This window comes from Rhinopithecus bieti, unplaced genomic scaffold (assembly GCF_001698545.2).
Source record: "Rhinopithecus bieti isolate Rb0 unplaced genomic scaffold, ASM169854v2 scaffold_11401, whole genome shotgun sequence".
Classification (NCBI taxonomy): domain Eukaryota; kingdom Metazoa; phylum Chordata; class Mammalia; order Primates; family Cercopithecidae; genus Rhinopithecus; species Rhinopithecus bieti.
Genome location: NW_016807151.1, coordinates 1,171,271 through 1,182,566, shown reverse-complemented (window position 1 = coordinate 1,182,566; position 11,296 = coordinate 1,171,271). Strand labels below are relative to the sequence as shown.

The 11,296-nt window shown below is 45.5% G+C and overlaps 1 protein-coding gene and 1 non-coding gene across 2 annotated transcripts; both read left to right on the top strand.

The window, feature by feature from the left end:
- The first annotated feature begins 5,934 nt into the window (after positions 1 to 5,934).
- On the top strand, positions 5,935 to 6,007 carry TRNAR-CCU (transfer RNA arginine (anticodon CCU)). The gene has a single exon. It is a non-coding gene; the product is annotated as a tRNA-Arg (tRNA).
- FMC1 (formation of mitochondrial complex V assembly factor 1) lies at positions 5,952 to 11,155 on the top strand. Its single transcript, XM_017880373.1, has 2 exons — positions 5,952 to 6,771; positions 10,861 to 11,155. Exons 1-2 carry the CDS (start codon positions 6,634 to 6,636, stop codon positions 11,062 to 11,064), a joined length of 342 nt encoding a protein of 113 aa, XP_017735862.1. The 5' UTR covers positions 5,952 to 6,633; the 3' UTR covers positions 11,065 to 11,155.
- The last annotated feature ends 141 nt before the right edge of the window (positions 11,156 to 11,296 follow it).

Genomic DNA, 11,296 nt, shown 5'->3' with positions numbered 1-11,296 from the left:
TAAAGTGGAAAGTTCTGTGCTCAACTGACATTAGAGAAGTTGATAAGAAATGGCCCTGTAGCAGTCTCCCAAAAAATAGGGATGAGAAACTGCCTTACAGTAGCTCCTTACCAGGCATATCCCCTTTTTGCATCAGGAGCAATCACAGGGCTTTCTGCTGAAAAGTGGGGAAGTAGATTTTGGGGCTGCCTAACTGCAATATATGTGGCCTACATGGAGACATGCATGGTTGCCAAGATGCCGTAGCAGACCATTCCTACACTCATCTTATACCATAATGACATCTTTTTTTTTTTGAGATGGAGTTTCACTTTTATTGCCCAGACCGGAGTGCAGTGGCACTATCTCAGCTCACCGCAACCTCCACCTCCCGGGTTCAAGTGATTCTCCTGCCTCAGCCTCCTGAGTAGCTGGGATTATAGGTGCCCGCCACCACGTCCAGCTAATTTTTTTTGTATTTTTAGCAGAGATGGGGTTTCATCATGTTGGCCAGACTGGTTTCGAACTCTTGACCTCAGGTGATCCACCCACCTCGGCCTCCCAAAGTGCAGGGATTACAGGTGTGAGCCACTGCACCTGGCTTCCATAATGATATCTTAAGTCACATGTCATAACAACAAAAATGCACTAAAAAATGACTAGCAGGATGAATTTGTGTAATTCACTGAGCTTAAGATTTCTCATATAAAATAAAAGTAGCACCTAAATGAATTCCAAGGTCACTTCTACGTCATTTGAATCAATTCAGAATTGTGACTGTACCAAACGATTGTCATTAAATTCATCATGCTAGGTGCATTCAACCTGATAGTCAGGTTTCACCTCAGTAAATCATATACTTTCCCTCAAGTCTTCTTATTACAAACAGCATAGCAAATAGGAACTAAAGAAGTAAACTGTTTAGGTTTCTTTCTTTCTTTTCTTTTCTTTTTTTTTTTTTGAGACGGAGTTTCGCTCTTGTTGCCCAGGCCGGAGTGCAATGGCGCGATCTTGGCTCACCACTACCTCCGCCCCTGGGTTCAAGCGATTCTCCTGCCTCAGCCTCCCGAGTAGCTGGATTACAGTCATGCACCACCACGCCTGGCTAATTTTTTATTTTTTTCATAGAGGCAGGGTTTCTCCATGTCAGTCGGTCAGGCTAGTCCTGAACTCCCGACCTCAGGTGATCGGCCTGCCTTGGCCTCCCAAAGTGCTGGGATTACAGGCATGAGCCACCGCGCCCAGCATTTCTAAGAGTCTCAGGAAAACTGTCCCCCTGGAGGTTCTATGCCATCTCTATTTGACAGTTACTGGAAAAATGATGGCAACTGAGAGAGCTGTCTCAAGATATCATCACTCAGGTACGACATATTCCATAATGGTGGACCATCTGCAAACAAAGCTAACAGCACTTTGCAGGTTCTATCGTGGAGATCAGCTATTCCAGGGTCAGCCCCAAAGAACATAGCTCCACATGGGAGCTATATTACATCATCATCATGACCCAGATAGGTACCAAACTCTCTGGGTGATAGCTTTAATTTAATTCATTCGTTTTAATTATTATTTTATTATGTTTTAATGTTTTTACTCTTTTAAAACCTTCTGGCTCGGCACAGTGGCTCATGCCTGTGATTCCAGCACTTTGGGAAGCCAAGGCGAGCAGATTACTTAAGGTCAAGAGTTCGAGACCAGCCTGGCCAACATGGTGAAACCCCATCTTTACTAAAAATACAAAAATTCGTCGCGTGTGGTGGTGCACGCCTGTAATCCCAGCTACTCCGGAGGCTGAGGCAGGAGAATCACTTGAACCCGGGAGACGGATATTGCAGTGAGCTGAGATTGCGCCACTGCACTCCAACCTGGGTGACAGAGAGAGATTCTGTCTCAAAAATAAATAAATAAACCACTTCAAAAAGAAAAAACAAAATGTCTGGTGTGATGGCTCACGCCTGTAATCCTAGCACTTTGGGAGGCCAAGGCGGGTGTATCACTTGAGGTCAGGAGTTCAAGACCAGTCTGGCCAACATAGTGAAACCCCATCCCTATTAAAAACACAAAATTACCATCCTGGCTAACAAGGTGAAACCCGTTTCTACTAAAAACACAAAAAATTAGCTGAGCTTGGTGGCGGGGCGCCTGTAGTCCCAGCTACTCGGGAGGCTGAGGCAGGAGAATGGCATCAACCTGGGAGGCGGAGCTTGCAGTGAGCCGAGATTGTACCACTGCACCCCAGCCTGGGCGACAGAGCAAGACTCCGTCTCAAAAAACAAAACAAAACAAAATTATCTGGGCATGATGGCATGAGCCTATAGTCCCAGCTACTCGGGAGGCTAAGGCAGGAGAATCACTTGAACCCAGGAGGTGGAGGTTGCAGTGAGCTGAGATCGTGCCACTGCACTCCAGCCTGGGTGACAGAGTGAGACTCCATCTCAAACAAAACAAAACAAAACAAAACAGAAAACCTTCACAAAAGAAAAAAAAAATTTTTTTTGAGACAGGGTCCCACTCTGATACCCACGCTGGAGTGTAGTGGTGTGATCAAGGCTCACCACAGGCTCAAGCAATTCTCCCACCTCAGCCTCCCAAGTAGCTGGGAATACAGGCACACACCACCACACCTGGCTAAATTTATTTTTTTTTTTTGTAGAAGTGGGTTTTCGCTGTGGCCCAGGCTGGTCTCAAACTTCTGAGCTCAAGCAATCCATCTGCCTCAGCCTCCCAAAGTGCTGGGATTACAGGCTGGGATTACAGCCTCCCAAAGTGCTGGGATTACAGCCTCCCAAAGTGCTGGGATTATTGTTATAATAATAATAACAATTATTATTATTTTAGAGATAGGGTTTCGCTGTCATCTAGCGTGCCATACAGTGGAGAGATAATAGCTCAGTGCAGCCTGGAACTTCTGGGCTCAAGTGATCCTCAAACTACCGTGTAGCCAGAACTACAGTCACGCACCACCATATATACAGCGATCTATTTTTTTGTTAAGATGGGGTCTTGCTTTGTTGCCCAGGCTGCTGGCTATCACTGTACACTCAGTTAAATAATTAGTTGGTGTGTCTAGCCAAAAAGTACTATCCGAAAACCCTGAGTATCTGAAAATACGTAAGAGCGGGGAACTTTTTTTTTTTAAGACAGGTTTGCGCTCGCTGTGTCACCTAGGCTGGAGTGCAACCTCTGCCTCCCGGGTTCAAGCAATTCTCCTGCCTCAGCTTCCAGAGCAGCTGGGACTACAAGCACGCACCGCCATGCCCAGCTAATTCTTGTATTTTTAGTGGAGAATGTGTTTTTGTCATGTTGGTCAGGGTGCTCTTGAACTCCTGGCCTCAAGTGATCTGCCTACTTTGGCTTCCCAAAGTGCTGGGATTACAGGCATGAGCCACAGCACCCAGCCAAGAGTGGGGAACATTTAAAATGGTAATCTTGAGAAAGCTGTTTAAGATGTTAAAGTTCCTTAATTTAGCCAGTGTGGTAATCAGCTGAGGGTGCTGAAGAGTGACCTATAACGAGACTGGGTTTTGAACAGAATCTTACACGTTAATACAAATGAGTTTACTACATTTTGTATTTATTATCAGGAGCATTTTTTTCCTAAAGACAAGGCAGGGTATCAGGCTAAGGAGATGACAGGAAAGAAGAAAATCATCTAAAACTTAAAACACAATAAAGTTTTAAAATTTTTTCTAAAAGAAAAAAAAAGGCAGAATCATCAACGCAGCTTTTTTTCCCATGAAGTAGGCACACCATGTTTTTACCTGTTCTTAACTTTGAATCCTACTGCCCTTTTTTTTTTTCTTCCTTCTTTCTTTACAGACTAGAAGTCTGTGGGGCTGTTCTGTTTGGCATGCAGTCCTTTTTTTTTTTGAGACAGAGTTTTGCTCTTGTTGCCCAGGCTGGAGTGCAGTGGCGAGATCTTGGCTCACCACAACCTCCGCCTCCCGGGTTCAAGCAATTATCCTACCTCATCCTCCCAAGCAGCTGGGATTACAGACATACGCCATCACACCCAGCTAATTTTTTATTTTTAGTAGAGATGGGGTTTCTCCATGTTGGCCAGGCTGGTCTTGAACTCCTGACCTCAGGTGATCCGCCCACCTCGGCCTCCCAAAGTGCTGGGATTACAGGCGTGAGCTACCGTGCCCAGCGGCATGTAGTACTTTTAAAGTATTCATTAGTAGCCAATATTTAGAAGGAAAGCTATAGCATTAAAACAGATTTCCAGAGTTTCCTGAAAAATAATTTTTTTTAAAGGATTTGCTTTCCTAAAATGGCAACAATCAGTGGAGGTGAGTAATGGCTGCCCCCTGGACAGGTGGGCTAGGTGCTGTCCAGTTCACCAGGTTTCCAACCAAGTCAGCTTTCCTCATTAATGAACAATTGATGTTCCATTTGTTTGTCATTCCTGCTCGGTAGCTTATGTCTCCTAGCCATTGGGGCCAGACAGTGCCAATTCCTTTAGGAGCTTCAGACTAAGCTGTTATGACTATCCTACCAAGGAGTAAAGCCTGGTGAAGAAACAGGCTTTTCTGTTAGGCACAGGGCTTTCGGAGCTGAACAATTTCCCAGTCTGATGGAGGAGACTGACAACTACAGCACGGAGTAGTGGCCATGTACCTACATTGAGTTATTTATGATGAGTAAATAAAGGGAGCAACAGGGGACCAGAGGAGGTGAAATGTGTCATTTTCACCTCGCCGTATTGACCTCAAGGGCCTAGACATGCGTCTAACCTAGACTTCTGGAGTAAACTGAAGCCCAAAGGGTAAAGAGGCATATTAACAGAAATGGTTAAGTTTCAGGCAGAGGGAGTAACATGTAAGGTGTGTGGTGGGGAAGAGACAAGCAAAGTGGAGATACCTGGAGCAGAGGGTGACAAGAAGCGAAGTGAGAGATGAAGATTAAGATATAAGCGAGGATCAATTTATGTCGTCTGAACTTACGGACAATGGGAAGCCCCTGTGATACACTGTAAGTAAGGGTAAGTTTACTGGGACTCTGAAGTGATTTGTTCAAGTTATACAATTAGGAAAGGAACCAAAAAATGAACTGCTAATTTTAAAAATTAATTCCTAATCAATGTACTATTACTTCTTCGCTGTCCCATGTTTATCGTTGACCCACCAATTCAAAGGACACGGCACATGTTTCCTTTTTTTTTTTTTTGAGACGGGGTTTCGCTCTTGTTGCCCGGGCTGGAGTGCAATGGCGCGATCTCGGCTCACTGCAACCTCCGCCTCCAGGGTTCAAGCAATTCTCCGGCCTCAGCCTCCTGAGTAGCTGGGATTACAAGCATGCGCCCCCACGCCCCACTAATTTTGTATTTTTGGCAGAGACAGGGTTTCTCCGTGTTGGTCAGGCTGGTTTCACACTCCCGACCTAAGATGATCCGAGGCTGATCCGCCCGCCTCAGGCTCCCAAAATGCTGGGATTACAGGCGTAAGCCACCGCGCTCCGCCTGCGGAAATGGCCTCAACGCTTTAACCGGAAGCAGAAACTGACCGCGGCAGGCACCACCTAACGGCCGCTGGAGCAAATTCCACCCGGAAAGTCGCAACACCGGAAAAGGTCCGTCTGTTTCCGGTAAAAACCCAACAGAGATGACGTTCAGAGGGCGAGTCTCGAATATCCGGCCAATTTGCCCAGCGCGCTGTGCTCCGCGACGACGCATGCCTGCTTTTGCGCAGGCGCGGGGACTACTGCGCAGGCAAGCGCGTACGCAGACGCGTGCGCGCGCCCGTTCAACGTCCGGAGCATCGGTGCAGTTTCGAGGGTAAAGCGTTTGGCGCAGTAATGTGGACTTTTGTTCTCTAACTACAAGTCCCAGCATACGTCACCTCTCACGTGGGCGCTAGGTGTGGTTTCGTGGGATAGGGTAAGGCAAAAATGAAATGACGATGACGTACCAAAGACGAAAATAATTGAATATGTTGTTTGAGCGCGTCGCTCACAGAAGCCCCAGTGGCCTAATGGATAAGGCATTGGCCTCCTAAGCCAGGGATTGTGGGTTCGAGTCCCATCTGGGGTGGCCTGAAGTTTTTGGCCTTTACAATACTTTTTTTCCCTTTCTAAACAAAGCGAAATATGCCAACTTTACTTTTTTTTTTTTTTTTAATGGGAAGCGCGTGTGTTTGTGTTTTTACTAGCTGCAATTTTCGAGAATCTGCACACTCCCACGTCCTTTCTCTGAGCCGCAGGTGCCCTGGGATTTGGGGAAACGTCAGTACGTTGACTTTTGATACCCCTTCTATAAATCATTTTAAAATGTCTTCTCAGCGTGTTCCGTATGAAATCCACACCCACACCCCGCGCCGGGCCCGCTCCTCCTGAGACTCAGCGGTTGGTCGGCTAAGGGGCATCTTAAATGACGCCGTGAAGAAAGGCCCCTATTTACCCAAATCCTTGTTCTGGGTTAGAGGACCTGGTAGCGTCAGTTAACGATCGGGTTTCGTTTGCTTTTCTTGTTAGGGCGCCCCTCGGCCTTCGATTAATAAGGCTCGATAACAACGGACAAGTGAGCGGTTCCACTGCTAGTCAGTCGATAGGAGGAGCCTGTAGTCTGTCCGACCGTACCATTAGGCGCCTGGGCGGGAGGAGGGGTTTTGCAGGGTCGTAGGACGCCGTCGGCCACCAGGCTCGGAGAAGGACAGGAAAATGGCGGCCTTAGGGTCCCCGGCGCGCACTTTGCGAGGACTTCTGCGGGAGTTGCGCTACCTGAGCGCGGCCACCGGCCGACCCTATCGCGACACCGCGGCCTATCGGTACCTTGTGAAGGCTTTCCGTGCACATCGGGTACGGGAGCCATGTCCCAGGTTCTCCACGTGCTGGGGAGGGAGGAAGAGTCGGGTCTGGGCTGGGATGGGGAGCACGGTGTCTAATTCCTGCATTTCTGAAGCCAACCCTCCCACGGAGCCCTGGTTCTGACCAAACCAACCCAGGCCCTAGGCTCCATGCTCTGGCATAAACTCGGGGACCAAAGGACCGGCGGGGGCGCAGAGCCGCTCTGAGGACGTCAGTCTGTCCTGCAGAGGGGCGGACCCGTCCCGAAGGATTTCATTGGCTGGTCTGTTGCCTTTGTGGAGGGTAAAGTCAGGAAAGTGGAATAGAGGAAATGCTGGGGGTTAAAGAATGAAGATGGACTTGAAGGGTGTACTGTCACTAGATTTAAAGCCACAGCATCTGGCCAACAATCTCCTCATCCGTCCCCTAGAAAAGTTATTCCAAGAAGCATTTCTTTTTGAGACGGAAAAGAAAAACTGGACTTTAGGGAAGGAAACTTGCTGCCCTTGAGCAATGTTGGGAAAGGGAGAACGATCAACTGTCGAATTTCTGAGCCATGGACGTCAGAATGTAAAATCTTAGAACTCAAATTCACCTAGTTTTTAAAAGGTAACAACTTAGGGGCTGTGCTAGGAACCTAGTCTAAATAGGAAGAATCCGATGCACATGGGTCCTGTCCTTTAAGAAGCTTGCTTCCCACCTGAGGAGCCATACAGTAAAGCACTTAGGATAAGTAAGTGCTCAAGGTGTAGACAACAGGGGCGGGGGTATAAAGAAGGGGTAGTTAGGGAAGGTTTTCCGGAGGAAATTAATCAGGGACCTGAAGGCTAATTTGGAGTTAGCAAGTAAATTGGGGTTAGGGTCCAGATTTAAAAGCTAGACAACTGAAAGCCAAAGGGGAGAACAATTGCCAATTGAGAGTGGTTTAGCCCTAGGGTGTGGTGGGTGAAGTGGAGATAGATGAGGTGGTAGGCCGAACAAGAATTTAAACTTTTTTGTAAGTGTAATGGGAAGCCATTCTAAGATTGCGATCTCGGCTCAGCGCAACCTCCGCTTTCCCAGGTTCAAGCGATTCTCCTGCCTCAGCCTCCCAAGTAGTACACGCATGCGACACCATGCCCCGCTAATTTTATTTTTCTTGGAGACGGGTTTCTCCATGTTGGTCAGGCTGGTCTTGAACTCCCGACCTCAGGTGATCCGCCTGCCTCAGCCTCCCAAAGTGTTGTGATTACAGGCGTGAGCTACCGAACCCGGCCCCATTCTAAGATTTTTATGGAGGTGACATGATTATAGTTGTACCTTATGGGGATAACAGTACCCTTGAGAGAGACTTGGTAATGGTTCTGAAATTCATGGTGCATTCCGGAAATACCACTCTGGAATGCACTTGAGCATAGGGGAAATGGTTTCTATTTCCTTCAGGCTCAGAGCTAACTCAACCATCCCATTTTCTCTATGCTTTCCCTCTGGAGAAGGGATTCTATTAGGGAGAAACCTCCCTTCACAGGGAAAATGCAGTGTTCTATGTCATTTGATCTCTTTTATGTTCTTGTGATCTATTTACTGTTTCCTGTCTATTGCTGACTCTTCTGTCCTCATGATTCAGGCTCAACCAAATCAAGGGCAGTATTCTATCCTACGTTAACCTAGAATTCCCATGTCAAATTCCACACGTTTAGGCTTATATATTAATAGAAATGGATGCTATGATTTGTTAATGCTTGATATTGGTGTTGATTTCTTATAAAATTTTAATTACTAAAAAGTTAAATTTGTATTAAAGCAGATTAATAATGTTTTTAAGCAGCTAACGAATGTTGCTTTCAACATGATCTGCAGATCCTAAAACCCACATTCTAACAGCATGGGCAATATAGTGTAGTGAGACCTCTCCAAAAAATTTGAAAATTATCCAGGCGTGGTGTCCCATCCTCTAGTTCCAGCTAATTGGGAAGCTGAGGTGGGAGGATCACTTGGGCCCAAGAAGTCAATCAAGGCTGCAGTGAGCCATGTTCATACCACTGCTCTCCAGCATAGGCCACAGAGCAAGACTCTGTTTCAAAAACCAAGAAGCCACACACATTCTAGTTTTCAGATTCTAACACTAGATATTCAAATAGAGAAAGGGGATTAGGCCAGTAGCAGTGGCTGACGCCTGTAATCCCAGCACTCTGGGAGGAGGTGGTGGGTGGATCGCTTGTGCCCAGGAGTTCAAGACCAGCCTGGCAACATGGTAAAACCCTGTTTTCATAAAAAATGGCCGGATATGGTGGCACGCATCTGTAGTCTCAGCTACCTGCGGGGCTGAGGCAGGAGGATCACTTGAGCTGGGGAGATCAACAGCCATGTTCATGCCATTGCACTCTAGCCTGGGCAACAAAGTGAGACTCTGTCTTAAGAAAAAAAAAGGTGGTAAAACTTTTGTTTTTAATGGTAAATATATTTTCTGTTAATGAAAACAAGGACCAGCATCCATTAAAGTACTTCTGTGGCAAAAAAAAAAAAAGGTGGGGGAGGGGATTATGTAGGCAGTGGTGCCCAGATTAATCCACACTTGGACGTGGCTCCTTTAGTCACTCAGAGTTATGTACACATCCCCATCTCACTTTTCCTGCCCCTTTCTCACAGCCTTGAATACAGAACTAGTCAAAGAGTGCAGTGAATCTCATAAGTTAAGTATGATGAAGAAGAAAGGTTTGGAGTCATTTGGGGACTTTGGAATGGATATGGAATTTCTAGCTTCTTAAAGTCATGAGTCCAGATTTTTCAGATGGATAAGCAAATGGTGAGAGCAAGAACAACCATTTTTCAGTAACTCTGGGGATTGGTTCCAGGACACCCTCCAGCCCCGCTCAGGGATACCAAAATCCACAGATGCTCAAGTCCCTGAGATAAAATGCTGTAGTGTTTGCAGTATAACCTATGCACATCCTCCTGTATACTTTGTTATCTCTAGATTATAATACCTTGTGCAATGTAAACGCTATGTAAGTAGTTGTTATACTACATTGTTTAGGGAATAATGATAAAACATGTTTGGTAAGACATGATCATCCTTTTATTTTTTTCTGAGTATTTTTGATCAGAAGTTGATTGAATCCAAAGATGCAGAATCCATGGATAGGGAGGGCCAATTGTAATAAGTAATATGAACATAAGCATACTACTTTTATACATAAAACCTTCATTTGTTACTATTTAGCACAAAGCTATCATTTTTCAGACAAAGTAAGTTTTCAATTTTCTTTTTGTTGTTGTTGTTGTTGAGATGGAGTCTCGCTTTGTTGCCCAGACTGGAGTGCAGTGGCCTGATCTTGGCTCACTGCAAGATCTGCCTCCTGGGTTCACATCATTCTCCCGCTTCAGCCTTCCAAGTATTTGGGACTACAGGCACCTGCCACCACCCCCAGCTAATTTTGTTTTTTTGGGTTTTTTTTTTGTATTTTTAGTAGAGACGGGGTTGTCACCGTATTAGCCAGGATGATCTCGATCCCCTTACCTCGTGATCTGCCCGCGTCGGCCTCCCAAAGTGCTGGGATTACAGGTGTGAGCCACCACGCCCGGCCAAGTTTTCAATTTTCATTGTAATGAAAGGTATATGCCACATTAATTAAAGTCACAGAAATATAAATAAAGCAATCCTTTATTTGCTTGAAAGGGAGAAAGTTCTACATTATATTATTTAGGTGACATTAATGATCAGTGACCTAATTATAATTTCCATATCTACCATTAACCAACCTCTGAGCATCTCTGAGCTTTAGTTTCCTCATCTGTAAAATGAAGGAATTGAAACTAGATGACTTCTTGCAGTACTGACTGAATACAGGAACATTCAATGCAACTCCTTTTAAAAATCCAAAGTAGAGGTCAGCTTTACTAATAATTATGGAGTGCCTTTATAGATGTAGTAGAGGTCAGCTTTACTAATAATTATCGACTGCCTTTATAGATGTATTAAGTATATGTGTATATACATACATGTCTGTATTTCCTCTGTGCAATTTACTTTCACTCTAGTGAATACTTATTTATTAAATCTGTCTCTGTGGACCTGTATCTGTAGCTGGGTTAAGAGTTTCTGACTTGCTGCTTCTCTAGGTCACCAGTGAAAAGTTGTGCAGAGCCCAACATGAGCTTCATTTCCAAGCTGCCACCTATCTCTGCCTCCTGCGTAGCATCCGGGAACATGTGGCCCTACATCAGGAATTTCATGGCAAGGGTGAGCGCTCAGTGGAGGAGTCTGCTGGCTTGGTGGGTCTCACGTTGCCCTGTCAGCCTGGAGGGAAGGGCTGGGAGCCGTGAACATGGAGAGTATCCTCGGATGCTACATTCATAGGAGAACTGAATAATTTCTATCAATATGTATTTACCATTAAATTTTTTTTAAGTTTAAGATTTTTCTTTGTAATTTTGTTTACTAGTTCTTACGGGAATTAAGTGGAGGTTTCATCTTTACTCTCAGTTTTTTTTACTCTGAACTTTTGCAGTAGACTAATGTTGTTTTCTACTTAAAATTTTTTTTTTGGCCGGGCGC

What these genes read in the sequence shown, in the direction of transcription:
- FMC1 (XM_017880373.1), top strand. Translation starts at nt 6,634, where the DNA reads ATGGCGGCCTTAGGGTCCCCGGCGCGCACTTTGCGAGGACTTCTGCGG. An exon ending in AGGCTTTCCGTGCACATCGG is followed by an intron (nt 6,772 to 10,860) that starts GTACGGGAGCCA and finishes CTGCTTCTCTAG; the next exon opens with GTCACCAGTGAAAAGTTGTG.